The sequence below is a fragment of the Tympanuchus pallidicinctus genome, unplaced genomic scaffold (assembly GCF_026119805.1).
Source record: "Tympanuchus pallidicinctus isolate F22 unplaced genomic scaffold, pur_lepc_1.0 scaffold1, whole genome shotgun sequence".
NCBI classification, from domain to species: domain Eukaryota; kingdom Metazoa; phylum Chordata; class Aves; order Galliformes; family Phasianidae; genus Tympanuchus; species Tympanuchus pallidicinctus.
Genome location: NW_026294618.1, coordinates 92009449 through 92026608, shown reverse-complemented (window position 1 = coordinate 92026608; position 17160 = coordinate 92009449). Strand labels below are relative to the sequence as shown.

The 17160-nt window shown below is 40.5% G+C and overlaps 1 protein-coding gene across 2 annotated transcripts in view; it reads left to right on the top strand.

Moving 5' to 3' along the window:
- The window catches only part of TP53BP2 (tumor protein p53 binding protein 2), a 41378-nt gene extending 24618 nt beyond the window's left edge, over window positions 1-16760 (top strand). For both annotated transcript variants that reach the window (XM_052673571.1, XM_052673577.1), the window contains 13 exons: window positions 877-1051; window positions 2398-2579; window positions 2987-3151; window positions 3532-3769; window positions 5884-6009; window positions 6394-6530; window positions 7242-7725; window positions 8086-8867; window positions 10677-10814; window positions 11430-11563; window positions 12236-12402; window positions 13541-13740; window positions 15985-16760. In XM_052673571.1, coding sequence (XP_052529531.1) covers window positions 877-1051; window positions 2398-2579; window positions 2987-3151; window positions 3532-3769; window positions 5884-6009; window positions 6394-6530; window positions 7242-7725; window positions 8086-8867; window positions 10677-10814; window positions 11430-11563; window positions 12236-12402; window positions 13541-13740; window positions 15985-16026 — 2970 coding nt within the window. In that variant the 3' untranslated portion in view covers window positions 16027-16760. The remainder of the gene's footprint in view (window positions 1-876; window positions 1052-2397; window positions 2580-2986; window positions 3152-3531; window positions 3770-5883; window positions 6010-6393; window positions 6531-7241; window positions 7726-8085; window positions 8868-10676; window positions 10815-11429; window positions 11564-12235; window positions 12403-13540; window positions 13741-15984) is intronic.
- The last annotated feature ends 400 nt before the right edge of the window (window positions 16761-17160 follow it).

Below are 17160 nucleotides of genomic sequence, written 5' to 3'. Positions count from 1 at the left end.
GTCTTAGCAGCTTTCCTACTACTGAAATGACATATGTTCAGAACTGAAAGACATATATAATTGTCACTAACTTAAAGGAAGTCTCTGTAGATGATCTAGTGGTTTATTTTAGCTCTGAACTCTGGATATCTGTGTATAGAAACTGATGGTGCACCACCCTACTCTTACAGTCTTGGAGAAGTGAAAGCATCCTCTCCAATTGTCCGTTGCATAAGTGGAACCAAATCACTATAAAAGTTATCCTATATCTTGAGTTGTTCTGTGTTGCGATGTTGACTATTGCCTAGAAAGGGTGAGATTTCAAAGCTTTGCTGGTCTGTGATCACCATTCTTGAGAAGTCCTAATGGAACCAGAGGAAGTAGAAAGAGTGACAGACATGATCTGTAGTTTATGAAATACTTTATATAGAAAGAATGTCTAATTGACATTAAGTCATGCTGAAAAATTATGTGTCATATGATAAAAGAAATAATGATTAGTTCCAGCTAATGAAGAACAAGTAGTCATTAAATGAAATAGGCAAACAGCATGGAACGTGAATGCTAAAATTTTTCTTAAAAGTCTTTTGAGCATGTAATGGAAGAAAAATGTACTAGAGATTGCTTGATGTGGATACTGCCTTTGTTTCAGTAGAGTCTTGCACTGCATTGTAGTGGTGCCTGTACTGGGGATTACATATATACTGTGGACATTGGGAGGTGCTTGACCTGGTCTCAAAAGCTTTCCTTGATGCTCTGAGATGTCAGAATGCTCAGCTGAAGTAACTGATGACCAGATATGTGGTGGCAATTGTATATTAGTTTTAAGATTGTTTCTGTCAGTATTTCACCATTAATTCACTTTAAAAATAAATAAATTCCTTGCCTTGCCTGCAGGAACAGCGCCTGAAATTCCTGAAGCAGCAAGATCAGCGACAGCAACAGCAAGCTGCTGAACAGGAAAAACTGAAGCGATTAAAGGAAATTGCTGAGAATCAGGAAGCCAAACTTAAGAAAGTAAGAGCGTTGAAAGGCCATGTGGAGCAAAAAAGGCTCAGCAATGGGAAGTTAGGTAAGTTGTTGCTTGCAGAAGGTAGCCTGTGCTTTTTCATGGAGCACAGTTCTTGGAACTCTGAAATCTGCGGGGATTTCAGTGATTCAGAAGAGGTACTTGCAGTATTCCAAGAAAAGTTAATCTTAATTTTCACATCTTTTATCTACCAAAAGAATTCCTGAATGACCCAGGGGGAAAAAAAAGTATTTTCATATTGTATTTCAAAATGTCACAAGTGTATTTCCCTCCAGTTTTAAGCTTAGCATTTCTGTTCTTCAATTTCAGTGTAGATTGTTTCCTTACTTGAATACTGTTGTGTACCACAGTAAGTTTTTCTATCCTTTATGTTCATACCTCATGTTTTTAGACTGTTAGGCTTTCCTTTTGGCCCCGAACAGAACTGTGAGCTGCTTGGCCTGTTACCTACGTTTCCTCTTAAGAAGGAGGTAACTTAGTGGCTGTATATTTTCAGTCAGAAAAATCAGGCTAATGTCTGGCTTTCTACAGTACTAGTTGAGTGTTTGCATCAACTTGCTGAACTGTAGTATTAAATGTTTTGTTTCAGACTTCATGTCTGAAATACATTCTCCTTCCTCTCTTTTCCTTCCTCTGTATCCATATCATGCAGAACTTGTTTCTGTGTGTATTCAATGAAAACATTGCTTATTATTATTAGTTGCCATCTTTTTTTTTTTTTTTTTTTTTAAGAAGAAAGCATAATGCTGTACAGATAAAAGCAAAAGACTTTCTATGGGAAAAATAGGTATTCTATCCAATATTTATTTTATATAATGCAACTCAGTTTAAAGGAAGAGAAAAGCAGCAAAGTAACACAAAGGAATGACAGCTGAGACTACATAGCATGTGTATCTGCTTCCCTGCACCACCCCCAGCAGGTCTGGTCTTGGCACGTGCTTGAACAATTCCCTGTTCTTCAGGTTTTATTCTAAAATACTACAGTTTTGAATAATGAGAACAGCTGTTGATGATCATGTGTGGTAAACCCTAAAAAGGCTTTGTTTAGTGTAACAGATTGAGTGTTTTGTCATTGTTATCTGTCATTCCTCTGATGTAAACTCAGGATTTTTGAGCATCATGCATTTGCCTTGTTTGAGTGAGCATCCTTCTGTGGAATCTTAGCATTATGTGAATTTAGCAGCTCTGCCTGTGTGCTCTGAGCAGAGAGACTTTCTGTTGCCTTGCTGCCGAGTTTGCTTGTTCAGCTCCCTCAAGAAAGAGCTGTTTTTCCAGGGGCCACAGGCTTGCAGCAGCCAGCTGATCTGTGCCCCCGCCGTGCTGCCTTGGAAGCAGCCCACGCTGGGCCGTTTCTCAGGGCAGCTATTGTGCTCTCTCGCCCTCTTCAGTGGAGGAGATTGAACAGATGAACAGCCTGTTCCAGCAAAAGCAGCGTGAGCTGGTGCTGGCGGTCTCAAAGGTAGAGGAACTCACCAGGCAACTGGAGATGCTGAAGAACGGCCGGATTGATGGCTACCACGACAACCAGTCGGCTGTAGCTGAGCTCGACCGCCTGTACAAGGAGCTGCAGGTAGTGTGGAGGGTGGGAAGGTGACTGGGTGGCTTTTTGCCTAATTGGGAGAAAACCCCGTGCCCTTGCTCCAAGCAGAGCTCTGCAGTTTCTGAGGGCTGTGAATGCAGGGCCGGCTGTGTTGAGCTCAAGGTAGAGAAGGGACAGAACACTCAGCTTTGACCTTGAAGGCAGTTTGGAGATGACCCAACATTTTTATATATATATATTTTTTTTTTCAGAATATAATCTCGGAGAATATAGTCTGTTGCAGTATGTAGTTTTGGGAGTCATGCAAGACTTGACTTCTCAGAAAGTTTCTCTCTTCATAGCTGTTTCCTGTCCCCTATCCCCATCCTGAAAGTTAATTTGTTTTGATGTTTTTGTTGTTTTCTTCCTGCTTCCCCCCCCCTCGTGAATTTATTCAGCTGAGGAACAAACTGAACCAGGAGCAGAATGCCAAGCTGCAGCAACAGAGGGAGTGTTTGAACAAGCGCAACTCAGAGGTGGCAGTCATGGACAAGCGTGTTAATGAGCTGCGGGAGCGCCTGTGGAAGAAAAAGGCAGCTCTGCAACAGAAAGAGAATGTACCAGTAAGTGGTGGATTCTTCAGTTACAAAAAAAAAAAACTTGTGGCACATATGGACTAAAGTGAAAGCTTGCTTGGGGAGGGCTGTTCAGATGTTAGATGTGTAGTTTTTCTCCATTCATGGTGGAAGTCTTGTATTATTAAAGTACTTCTCATGGTACATTGATGCTAACCTACTTACTGTTTATGAACAAGATGACATCTTACGTTGTGGAATTTTTTTCAGATATTATTACTGCATCATTTATATCTGCTGAGGCTTCTAAGAAGGCTTCTTTTTTAGTACTTGAATATGATTTTGTATTTGTTTTATATTTTTGACTTCTAGTTCAGACTTTTTGTACAGCATACAGTTAATTACATTTTTTTCTTAATTTTTTTAAGGTTTCTTCTGATGGGAATCTACCCCAGGCAGTGGGTTCTGCTCCAAGCCGAGTGGCAGCAGTTGGTCCTTATATCCAGTCCTCTACTATGCCACGTATTGCTTCCAGACCTGAACTCTTGGTGAAGCCAGCATTTTCAGATGGGACTCAAGCTTTGCAGGCATCTGATGGTCCATTGAAAACACAAACTTTGCCAAACATGCGAGCTGGGAGCAGTTCACAAGCTAAGGTTCCTGCAGGTAATAACTTACAATCAATGTTTATTCTCTAGAACTATTTTATTCTAATTCACCAGCCCTGGCTTTTTTTTGCTTTTTAAATAAAGTATTATTTGAGTTGGAAGTCTTCTTGGAATTATCCTGACCCAGTGAATGTATTTTACAAGCACTGAGGCTGTAGGATTAAATGCGTTTAAAGATGAAGTAATCCTCTTACAGATTAATCTGAGATGTGATACAGCATAGAACATAGGATGATTAATCTTCTGTGTTTTTCTTGTTCTCATAACGTTCTCCTAAATATACAAAAATACTTGCTCAAGTTTTAGTGGCAGTTCTAGCATGCACATGGCTAACCTGTTGTCTGGCCTGAATAACTAACAAAGTCAAGTTTTCTGATAATGCATTTCTGAAATGACATATGTAAAAGATTAACAAATAATACAAGAAATATTATAAAGGTGGCAATTGATTCTAACATAGAAATAGAAATGAAGTTTTGCTGAAGTTTTGGTGACACAAAAGTGTGGATTGATCACAGCTGTCCCACTCCTGATGTGGAGCCTGGCACTGAGCGCTGGTGGAGGTTTGCCTGGTTTCTCTTTGGTTCTCTCCTATGAGATACAGTTCAGCTCAGAGAGCAGGAATCAGAAGAAACGTGGAGATGCAAACACCTTTTCTGTTGGCATCTTTCAGAGTTGCTTTTCAACAGGAGATAAAGAAACCCAAATCTCAAAAGGAAAAACAAGCTGTGCTCATAGAACAGTTCTATTCCTTCATCACTCTCCCCTTTCCACTGCTGGCTGATGTTTATAAAGTACCAAGTTTCTTCTGCTCTATTAGAGGATGGGGAACACTTTGGTTTGGTTTTATGTAAGTTTAGATCCTAAAATTACTAGGTTGGAATTTTAGCTCTGATCTGTACAAAATCCAAATGTTTGCTGCAGGGGTGTATGGTAGTGTGCTAATTGAACTAAGCTACCATGCCTTTTCTAGCATTTGGGCAAAATGACTGTTTTGCTAGAGAGAGGATATCTGATAATTTCTCCTTTTCTGCTCATCACTAATATTTGAGCTGGATACCACTTACAGTGATAGCTGATGCAACCTATTTCTCTCAAGTTCTATTACAAGTTATAATCTTATTTTTGAAGCAGACTGAGTATCTGCTCCAGTGAACATAAAGATCAACTTTAATGCAATGCCTTTATATGCACTGAACACACAAATGATTTTCTATTGTTACGGGTATCACTACCAGGATTTATTTCTGCTTTAATGCATCACTTTTTTTTTTTTTCTTTTCTTTGGTGCATGATCTTTTCCACCCCCTACTGGGGTGATGATCAACAGTCAGCTGAACATGAGCCAGTAGCATGCCCTGGTTGACAGGACAAGGGAAGTGATTGTCCCCCTGTACGTGGCTCTGGTGAGACTGTACCCTGAGTACTGTGTTCACTTTTGGGCCCCTCACTACAAGAATGATTTTGAGTTACTGGAACATGTTCAGAGGAGCAGTGAAGCTGGTGAAAGGACTGGAAAACAAGATGTGTAAGGAGGGGCTGAAGGAATTGGGATTTTTCAATCTAGAGAAAAGGAGCCGGAGGGGAGACCTCATTGCTCTCTGCATCTGCCTGAAAGGAAGTTGTAGTGAAGGTAGCTGTCAGGCTTTTTTCTCAGGGGACAAGTAATAGGACACGAATAAAAGTCCTGAAATTTGCACTCCGGGAGGTTTAGATTGGGTATCAGGAAGATTTTCTTCATGGAAACAGTGGTGAGCCATTGGAACAAGCTTCCAATGGAGGTGCTAGAATCACCATCCTTGGAGGTATTTAAGAAATAGGTGAGTGAGGCACTGTAGGATATGATTTAGTACTGGACTTGGTAGTTAGATGGATACTTGGACTTGTTCTTCAGGTTGTTTTCCAACTTACATAATTCTATGAACTAGAACCTGAAGTGATGGTTTTCCACAGTAGTTATTCTGTGTATGATGCTTGTATACTGTCTGAACCGACTCCTCCTAAAAAAACAAAACTCCAGAAAACTCCACTCTCCAGTAAATAAGTAAATAAAACAAAATATAGCTTTGAACTTTCATTTTCTTTTAAACTGTTTCATTTGTTTTCTCCTAGGTTCTGTGGTACCCAGTTCAAAACCTTCCCCATCTGCTGAGTGGAGTAGCTTAAATACAGACAATCATTTAAGTCAAGGATCTGCCTTGACTTCAGGAAAGGGAGTTGTGGCTGGTGAAGGTCAAGGTAGGCTCTCTGTGCTTGGCTAATCTTAAAATATGGAGACTCAAGTTAATGACATCTGTTTTCCCTAAACATGCCTCACTTAATAATATGATTGAGAGCACAGAAAGTTAAAGGATATTGCCATATAGGCTGCCGTGCAGTGTTGCAGGGATTTTTTTTTTTAAGATACCTTATTTGAGGAGGTGAAGTAGATACTAATGCCTCAGAAATGCTTCCATTTGATTAGCAAGACTGCAGTTGGCGTGCCCTTGAGTCCTTACTACAGAAGAAAGGGTACAGAAAAGCATCCCTTGGGTACACAGTCTTGAATTTTGCACAGAACAGGATTCTTACTCCTACAGTTGTCGCCATTTTAAAAAAAAAAATCTTTCTGTTTAACAACAGCTGAAGGAGATGCTTTTTTACGAGACAAAGAGAAGAAAGTACGTCCGTTCTCAATGTTTGATTCTGTGGATCAGTCTGCTGGGCTGGGTACACTAAGGAAGAACCAGAGCAGCGAAGATCTTTTGCGAGAGGCTCAGGTATGCGTGGAACACAAACTGCTGTGCAGCTCTAAACTTTGCTAAGTTTTCCTACATGGATGGAGATTACTACACAGCTTTACAAAAAGTGCTATCAGGAAGCTATTGGAAAAGTTGTCTTTGAAAAAACTTCTCCTAGGGAGAAAAATTTCTCATGTGTTTTGACTTATGACATAAAATAGCAGTGTTACTTGTGTTAGTGTGCATGTGGGTATTTTTTTCCAAAGGCTGAACGTACAGAGGCTTTTAAAATCATTTACATACTTGTTCCATTGTTCAATTTATCAACATCCTTCACATGGTTGGTTGCAGCATGACTTCCCACCTAAATCTTTGCACAAGGGAATGATATGATTGTGTAGGTGTGGAGTAACATAACATAACTGAGAATGTCAGGTGGTACATTGGAAACAACTTATTTCCATACAGATTCTAATGAGTCCTCTGCTATTTTTAGAGTAATTACTGTGCCCAGTCATCACTTGAAATTTTGAACATGGCTGCCACAGAAGGAATTAAGGAGAACAGGGTCTCCTTAGGTATAACTAAGTTGATAAAATGTTTGGAGAAGTGTCTTCATGTTTCCAACAAGACTGTAAACAGTTTTGCAGAGATAGTACAAGTGCTAGATGCTGTGTTGTCTTTTGGGGATCTTTGGTCCTTCCCAGCAGATTTCTTAATGTGCTTTTTTTTTTTTTCTTTTCCTTTCAGACAGCCAATAAAAACGTAACAAAGGTACCACCTCCTGTCCCCACTAAACCAAAACAGATAAACTTGCCTTATTTTGGTCAAGCCAGTCACCAGCAACTTTCTGACCCAAAGTTGGATGGCAACCTACAGAAGTTGCCTTTGGCTGTCGCATCTGTGGGAAGCAAACAAAAGCCAGTGGCACAACAGCCCTCCCATCCTCAGCAGATACAGCGGATTTCTGTACCCCCTGTAGGTCCTTCCTCTAGCCAGGACCAAATTCTTTCCTCCTCCAAACAGGAGAGTCCCCCAGCAGCTGCTGTAAGACCTTTTACCCCTCAGCCATCAAAAGAGAACTCACTGCCTCCATTTCGAAAGCCACAAACTGTGGCTGCAAGTTCAATTTATAGTATGTACACACAACAGCAGACTCCTGGGAAGAACTTCCAGCAAGCAGTGCAAAGTGCTTTGACAAGGGCACAGACCAGAGCACCACACTTCCCTAGTGGTAAGCTTGTAGCTCTTTACCTCTCTTCTGTTTTCGTAAACCTCAGAGCTATTTTCCCCTTAATCTGTGGGTAGTGGGTACAAAGCTGTTCTTGGGGGGCAGTTCAGCAAGTTAGTGCAGCTGCAAGAATCTCAGGTGGATCTTGCATGTTGTAAATAAACATTATCAAAGAGCATGAAGTACCTGTCTTCCATCTCTACGTTAATGATGACGGTAAACCTGGTTACAAGTTGAATTCTGTTTCGTCGATTCTACTGTTGTGCTTCTCTGCCTTAGGCAGATGAATGGAGTTGCATGTTCTTGATAGGCTTATCAATCAAGTTTTCACAGTTTCTTCCCTACCATTCTCTGACTCTCTAGTGTATGGCAAGCCTGTGATGGCAGGAGCAGGTGTACAGAATCAGCTGCCGCAGACAGAGAACATCTACTCAAACCTGCAAGGCAAACCTGGCAGTCCAGAGCCTGAGATGGAAACGACAGCTTCTGCTCATGAAAGTCACGAAACAGAGCGAATCCCCCGTCCCCTCAGCCCAACCAAGTTGCTGCCTTTTCTGTCCAATCCGTACCGCAACCAAAGTGACGCTGATTTGGAAGCACTACGGAAGAAGCTGTCCAACGCGCCCAGACCTCTGAAGAAACGTAGCTCCATTACTGAGCCAGAGGGACCTAACGGCCCCAATATTCAAAAGCTGCTGTATCAGAGGACGACTCTGGCTGCTATGGAGACTATCTCAGCTCCATCGCATCCCTCCAAACAGACGGCATCAGCTGTCAGTCCTGAAAGCCCAGTGGAAATCCCAAATCCTTACGCAAGTGCAGAACCAGAGAAAGAAACTGTTTCTTCTCTGCCTGAACCAACCATTGCTGAGGAAGCAGAAAACATACCAGCAGATCAGAGCGAAGCTGTTCTTCCCTCCACTGCTTTAGACCCAGTACCTGAAGGGGTATCGGATAGTGATGAGTCCATGCAGCCGAAAATGGAAGAACCGAGCCATGAGGCCCCGCTACCACTGGAAGTATACATGGAGGAGTATCCTCCATACCCACCACCTCCATATCCATCAGGGGAGCCAGAGAGTTTGGGAGAGGACTCATTCAGTATGCGGCCTCCTGAAGTTACAGGGCAGTTCTCCTTACCTCCTGTGAGTATTGGCTAGCCTATAACTTGAGCGCTCTGTGAGTCACCGTAAGCTCTGCTGTAAATCCTGTCTTTCCTATTGTAGACATTAAGTGGATGTAGGAGCACTGTTGTGCAAACAGGCTAAAAGTGTCTCTATGGGTATCAGTTTTCAATGACAGTAATGAAAAGCCTCTGTAATCTCTGAAGAGAATGACATGGTGAAGTTTAAATGGAGTTTGATACACAAATAGAACTCTTCTGAGCTTTCTAAACCATTCCTTATAGAAGTCTGCTTGTTATGTCCAAACAATACTTCCTTCTTAAGGAAATTAAACTATTTTTGAGGCAATACGTATTTCAGAGCACTTCCCACTTTTGCTCATATGAGATGCAATCCAGGATTAAGGGAATTAGTTTCCACTTGTTTGTAAGTGCACTGCTTGAAAAGTGAGGGGGAATTTACTCCTTTAGTTTCTGCTTTAGTAACTCATTTGGAGGTAGCTGCTTGCATTTTTTTTTTCTACTGAAATGTTTTCTGATTCATTTATTTAGTAACTTTGACATCAGTTACTTCTCAAGTCAAATGGAGCCCCTTTGGGCTAAGGTTAAGGCAGTCTTGTTTGTTTGGGACATATGTCTGTGTGCATAATATGGTGTTTTCTCACTGTTCTAGAACAGAAATTTTTAATACTTTGGATTCCTCAAAGAGTTTTTTTAAAATTTATAGTGAATAGAATTTTAATAGCCATATGATGAAAGAATTTTATTCCTCCATCACTTCAGTGCTGAGGAGTTAAAAGCTTTAGCATGCTTTTTTTTTTTTTTTTTTTTTTTTTTTTTTTTTTTTTTTTTTTTAGCCTTGGAATAGTCATTGCAAGTTTTCATGCTTTTGGGACTGTCCTTCCTCCCTTTAGCAAGGAAACTTGAACAGTAGGATTTCCTAATTTGTATAAACTCTGTTCTGGTTGGCTTTGTAATAATTCTGCTATTATGAGAAGAAACCAACCTAACTTCCCAACTTCATATTTAAGATCTGGTTTGTGCTGACTAGGTCTTTCTTTAAAAAGCCTGTGCTTTTGATATACACATATGTCAGTGGGCAGGAGAGTATTTTCTGGGAATCTCTTATAAAACTTCCATCTTCACATGCTTGCTCTTGCAAAACATGAGTCATTTCTATTCATCTTTGCTTGGACATCTGTTGGGAATTTGCATAGCCTTATGAATGGTGTTTATTGCTGCTGCACAGCCAGCTGGGGAGAGCTCTGATCTAATGTATGCATATTCTCTACAGGAAAGAGTACAAATTAAGCTATAGAAATGCTTGCTTTCCAGTATCACTGGGAGCATCTGAAGCCATTCTACATTTGGTTCTACAGGCTTACCAGAATCATTTTCCTTAACTGTTTCTGTTCCTGTTAACTTCTGCTTAACTTAGCATCTCAACTTAAAACATAACAAAACCCAAAGAGACTCTGTGTTACTTGATACAGTCTTTCCAGTTTCTTGTTTTGTTTAACAGCCCTGAGAGCTAATGCTAAAATAATCTGAAAACAATTTTTTTTTCCCTGATTTTTAGGGATCTGAAAGTTTTGGGATTTTGAGGAGTTTGATCAAGGTGTTGCTTGAGTTGAATATAGGAACCTTGCCTGGAATAATGGCAGAGATCTGTTATAACCTGCTGTGTTCATTATGTGGTAGAAGTGGTAGAAAATAGCCTATTTCACATTAAACACTGACTTGTTTGTTTCTGCCGTTGTTCTCAAGTGCATGACTTTGTATTCTTGTTCTTCCAGTAAAAATGTCCTGTAACTGTGCTACCTTCTCATAGGGGAAGAGGACAAATTTGCGTAAGGCCGGCTCTGACAGAATTGCTCATGGAATGAGAGTAAAGTTCAACCCCCTTGCACTGCTTCTGGATTCATCATTGGAGGGGGAGTTTGACCTTGTGCAGAGAATCATTTATGAGGTACGAATCTTAGACTTGTTTGAGTTGGAAAGGACTTTGGAAGTCATCTAGTCTAACTCAAATGCTGCCTTCTAACAGAAAGACTAGCAATCCCAGTTCCAACTGGGCTGTCACAGCTTTTCTGGATGGGGTTGAGAAGCTAAAATAGCAGTGCATAACAGAGATCTGCCCTTGAGAGAATGGAAAGCAGTCCTAGTAGGAAATGGTCACTTGGAGGCTGGTTTGTGTTAAATCCAATCTGGTATTTTGCACCAGAACTGTAAATATGCAGGAGAGGATTTATCACCCATTTTCTTACAGTACTTTTGCCTCCTATTCAGATAAATTGTGCTTATAGTCAATAGGCAAATCCTTGAAATTTATTATAAAACCTTTTGCTATGTTATCTGTTTACTGCTTCTTTGAACCAGTTTAGCTTCTCAGTGTTAAATGGAGGCTATAAGCTTATATGTGAATCTTCTGGTGAGATGGGTTACTGCCGTAGCTTTCTTCCTGTTGACGATATCCCCCATAGGATTTTGAGCCATAATTCTATTTCAGAAGAGGATTGCTCACTTTTTGTACACAGACATTTATTATAGAGATTCTAAATGGTTCCTTTTTCTGACTGGATAGGTTGAAGATCCAAGCATGCCCAACGATGAAGGGATTACTGCTCTGCACAACGCTGTGTGTGCTGGGCACACAGAAATTGTGAAGTTCCTGGTGCAGTTTGGTGTGAATGTAAATGCTGCAGACAGTGATGGATGGTAAGGCTTTCTTTAAGTTGTACCTTATGGTGCTGTCTGCTAGCCCACTGAGACTAAGTTAGAAAGCCTACCATCTGCACTCTAGGCAAGTAACAGATAGTGAGTTGCAAATACTTCTTAAAGGATGCTAAGATAGGTTATTGATAGAAGTGTATGGGAAGGTGATTTACTGTTAATTTCATCTGTAACAGAAGTGTCTAATGCCCAAGACTGAAAAAAGATGCTTGTTATCCCTGAGCAATTATTCCAATCACTTGTACTTGTCATCAGATCGCGTTTTGAAGTCGCTGTCAATTTTGTAATAGGCTGTGATTTCAGGAGGGTTCCTGAGTGTGGGTTATTCCTTTTTTTTTTTTTTTTTTTTTTTTTTTTTTTTTTTTTATTGCTTTCTTATTGCCTTGGTGACCATTCTTAAAATGTTGGTGAATTAACAAAGCATAATGTTACTATAGAGATTCATATGCAGCTTTAGGGCTCGGGCAGCTCTTGGTGGTGTAACCCCTGAACTGTGAAAAGCAATTGCTCTTCCTACCCGAAGCACTTAACTCAGGGTGGCAAGTCCTCAGTGATATACAGTACTGATTGCTGGTGGTTGCACATGATGGTTATTTACTCCAAGGAGCCTGTAAGTACTGCTATGAATAATAATTTTCTCATCTTCTTGTCTTACAGGACCCCATTGCACTGTGCAGCATCTTGCAATAATGTGCAGGTGTGCAAGTTCCTGGTGGAGTCAGGCGCAGCTGTATTTGCTATGACCTACAGCGACATGCAGACAGCTGCAGACAAGTGTGAGGAAATGGAGGAAGGCTACACACAGTGTTCCCAGTTCTTATACGGTACGTGATGACAACCATCCTGGGTAACCAGGTCTCCTGTTTCCTTCCAGAGAGGGTTCACATTTTCCCTAGTCTTCCTTTTATTCGTGATGTATTTACAGAAGCTTTTCTGGTTGCCCTTGATGTCTCTAGCCAAATTTAGTTCAGTCTGGGATTTAGCTTTCCTTACCTGATCTCTGCTTGGACAGTTTCTCTGTATTCTCTCAGGCTTGCACCCTCCACAGGCTTCCTCCTAGTGTTTGAGTTTGTCCTTGTTATCCATGCAGACCTGCTGATGTTTTTACCTGGCTTTCTCTGTTGAGATGCATTGCTCCTAAGCTTGCAGAAGGTGATTCTTAAATATCAACTAGCTTTCTTGGTCTCTTCTTCCCTCCAGGGATTTATCTTATGGAACTCTACCAAGCAGACTTGGACCAAAGAGGCCCAAAGCTGCCTTTGAGCTTCACATTCCCTAATGGCCCCCATCTTGTTGGTGAGGTATAGCACCTCTTCTTGAGGGCTTCCCTATTGCCTGGAGAAGGAGGTTATCTTCCATGTATTCCAGGGAACTTCCTGCATTGCTTATGCCTTGCTGTGTTGTCCCTCCACAGATATTGGAGTGGTTGAAGACTTAACCAAAAGCAAGCAGGTGTTCCAAGCATAGGTATAAAAGGAGGCTTGTTTTAAAGGTCAAAAACAAAGTGACACAGGCAGAAAGTGGCACCCAGGCAATAAGATGGAAGTGGGAGTCAGCATAAGCAGGTGGAGCGGTCTCCTCATGACAGTAAGGGGATGACTGATGAATTAAGAGTACAAACAGGGGCTTCTTGTTCATCACTTATGTATGGAAAATGTGAACACCAATATGAAAATCTTGCCTCTTATTAATCACTGCTCTACTCATGTTCCCTTCCTGTTACCTCATGTTATCTGATCATGATGTAAAGAAGAAATCTGCCTGCTGTGCGCAGAGGCTGACTTTGCAATACTGCCAGTTCCCTGGCTGACTTTGGCAGGCTGGTGACAAAAAGGAGCTACATGTGATTGAAGGCATTAAGATACTTTTCCTGGATTGCTGCTGTGCTCTTGTACAGTATTTCCAACTGTCTATTTTTTGGTATCTTTTAAATTGAGCTGCTGTATATTTTTCATATTGCAGGAGTCCAGGAGAAAATGGGAATAATGAACAAAGGAGTGATTTATGGACTGTGGGATTATGAGGCTCAGAATGATGATGAGCTCTCAATGAAAGAAGGAGACTGCATGACAATCCTGCGCCGGGAGGATGAAGATGAGATTGAGTGGTGGTGGGCACGGCTGAATGACAAGGAAGGCTACGTTCCCCGCAATCTGCTTGGGGTGAGTCTTCATTATTTTTTGGAGTCAGTTTAAAAAAACAAAATGTTATGTGAAATATTCACAACATTCTTCTCACACATCTAAGTTACATGTGGTTTAAAAAGTGTAAAGGCAGGAGTTGAAGTTCTCCATTTATTCCAGAGGAGAGTGAGGTCGCACCCTTTGTTTAGATACCCACTAGATGATATTAATGGGTGCACAGAACACGCATTGCTGCCCTGCTATACATGTCAGATTGTAATACTAACCTTGTCTCATTATGATCTGCTCTCTTCTCATGACCTGCTTGCTAGAAAACTGCAGCAGATGGACACATTAAAAATTCTGTTAAGCTTTTATCTACATATCCAGCATGCCTGCTGCAGGAGATGAGAGCTTCAGCTGATGCTAAAGATTAACTGCTGTGAATTTTATCTGATTGATGTATGATGCTTGAAAGAGCCTGGTCTTCCTTCCTCATGCAGATAGTGTGTATATTCCTAAGCTGCTAGACTTTACAGAGCTGCTTTATCTAATGCAAAATTAATTTTCATTTCTATATCACTGTCAGGTCACTCCTACCCACAAGGTAATATAAAGTACTGCATAAAGGAAAATTTCCGCTGAGTTTTTCCTCTCCAAATGTAAACATTTCTGAACTGAAAGTAGCCTCAGCCCTGCACAGTAAAGTCTTTTTTCCTGCCACATGGTGAACTGGGCATGTATAGCTTCTTCATGAACTTGCGCACAGCCTTGAGCACAGGTGTTCAAAAATAGAGGAACACCTGTGCTTCTGCAATGAAAAGTACAAGGCAGCACAACTCAGACTAGGGCCCACTCCTCCTCCTTTAGCAGCACAATCCCAACAGAACCTTTGGAATAACTACCCCATTCAGTTGTTCTAGTATCATCACCTGAGTATTCTTTTTGTTGCTTTCAAAAAACAGTTCCTGGATTCTTAATGTTGCAGCTGAAATCCAGGCTAAGCTGTTAAGCCTAGATAAAAATGTTTGGTAGTTCACTATATGAAGTTGTCCTTTTATCACAGCTTCTTCATCCTTTTGCAATTGGGTGCACAGAAGAAAAGCAAGGATGAATTAATCTGCCTCAGTATTCTGCCCTTCTTAGTGACTCAGTAGCTTGCTAAGCTGTGCAAGACCTCTAAAACTGAATGCAAATAGGATGATACTGTCAAAATACTGACTGCTTAATGCCAAATAAAATCTTTTGAAGACTGACTTCATCTCTGCTGGGGTGAAATCACAGTTATCAGGCTGAGACAAATCTTTTGAGTGAATTTGCTGGTCTTCTATTAATCAATTATTAGCTTATTGAGCTTCGTGCTCAATTAAGAGTAAGAAGAAAGCTAGAGCCTTCCCCTAAATGGGGAAGAGAATATCTTTAAGAACTTCACTTGAAAAACAGCAGTATGTAAGGTAGACATGTTACAGCTTAGAGCATGGCGGGTGCATCCTTCCTAATTGAATGAAGTGCATCCTTCTATTTCTGTACATCAGTAGCCATACTTTGCACAGTAGGAGTTGCTCCAAAGCCCTTTTCAAGTGAGGTCTAAGAGCTTCCCAAAAACTCAGTTCTTCTGTGTACTGCATCAAGTCATATCACATCCATCGTTATGCTATAGCTGAGGCTGGGGAACTTCTGTACCTCCATATGCATACTTAGAACGGGTGAATGGCAGAATGTAGCTGAAGGGCTGTGAGGTGGCAGATACTGATTAACAGCCAGGCATCGGGGTGAATTTAAGTGGCTACTTGCTATCTGCTAATCAATGTGTGGCTTTTACATTTCTGTGGTCCTTTTGCAGCCAGATGTTTCCATATGGCCCAAAGCTGTAGATCTGTAAAGGCTGATGTGCATAAAGAGACTGAAAACAAAACACTTCAGTACCTCTCTGTTTCCCTTTATAAAGCAGATTGAAAAAAAAACAAAAAACAAAAACAACAATGCCTCACTGAGCATAAAAGTCTCTTGACTTACAAACCATACAGTTCTCTTAGCCCACCCACCTGGGCAGAGCTGGTCTGTGCTTTTCAATGCCTTCCTTTTGTACTGACAAGGTTAGTAATTTTTAAGCTTGTCTAAGGTTGCTGAATTTACTTTTGTTAGTGCTCTGAATGTTTTCTGTAAGTATGCTTTTCCTACTCAGGATTATATTAGAATTGTATCACCAGAGAGAAATTAAAAAAAAAAAAGTAACCTTTTTAAACACTAAAATTTTAAATCCCATTTCTGTTTTACCCTCAGCTGTACCCAAGGATTAAGCCTAGACAAAGAAGCTTGGCATGAAGTAACAGATGCCAGATTCTTGAAGTACTTGCTAATCGTGGATGACTTGCAAAGAAAAAATTCATTCTGTGTTGGTTCCAGTATCATGAGACTTATTTCAATGACAGTGTAATTTGAAACGATGAAGAATGTGCTTTGAAAACAAATGAAGGATTGATACATTAGCAAATAGAGGAGGGCATTCTACAAGCTGAAATAGCGCTTGCAAGCAAACAGAATTATTCTGTCTGTGGTCTAAGCGAGCCAAATGTTGAGGTACCTACTTTGATTTCTCCAAGCGTGGCAGAAAAGACTTTCACACTTTTCTGCATTAAGAAACTTTTCAGTGTACCATTGAAGGAGTTGTCATGAGACAGACAACCAGCTTTGTCCCGAGGCTTTTTCCAGATGGGAGAAATTAGAAAAGTACGTGCGCAGAACCCAAATGCTTATCGCTGGGAGAGAACATTTGCTGAAGAAGTGAAATTGAAGTGCATCTGAGCAGTGGAAAACATGTGACCAATCCAGTAAGCAATAACTTCTAAAATGCTGTAGCATCTTAGGAATTCTATGTATTCAAAATATTATGTGCTATAACTGACAATGTAGTTTTAGATTCCTCTTTTTGCAAAAAGTCTCATGTATTTATTGCCTTTTTTTACTTTTAAAACTAAATGTAGAAACTTTCTGTAGTCCTTGACAACTTACTTATTTTTACTTGACCGTGATACCATTAAACTTTTGTGTCCTCTTAAGCTTCATCTCTGGGTGCTTTCCTGTAAAGGTTCTATTAGACCATCTGAAAATGTTGCCAAATGACACACTGCTGTTCTACATTATGGTCACATTCAATTACTTTCTCTATTCATACCCCCCCACCAATTAATTAAAAATTGTCTTTCTGTATTTAAGCCTTACCTGATAGTTGCACACAACCTGTGTTAACCTCAGCTTCTAAGAGATATGTTTAAGAAAAAAAATTTGAGCAGCGTATTTTCCAAATACAAATTGCCAGTGGAAATATTGTTTATAGCTATCAGTTCAGGGACAATCATTCGGTAATCAAAGTTATTTAGTAGAAAGGATCAAATATTTCCTCAAAGGTAAGGGATTTGTGATGTACCTCTGCCTCACCTTCAGGCTTGTGCTTTCTTA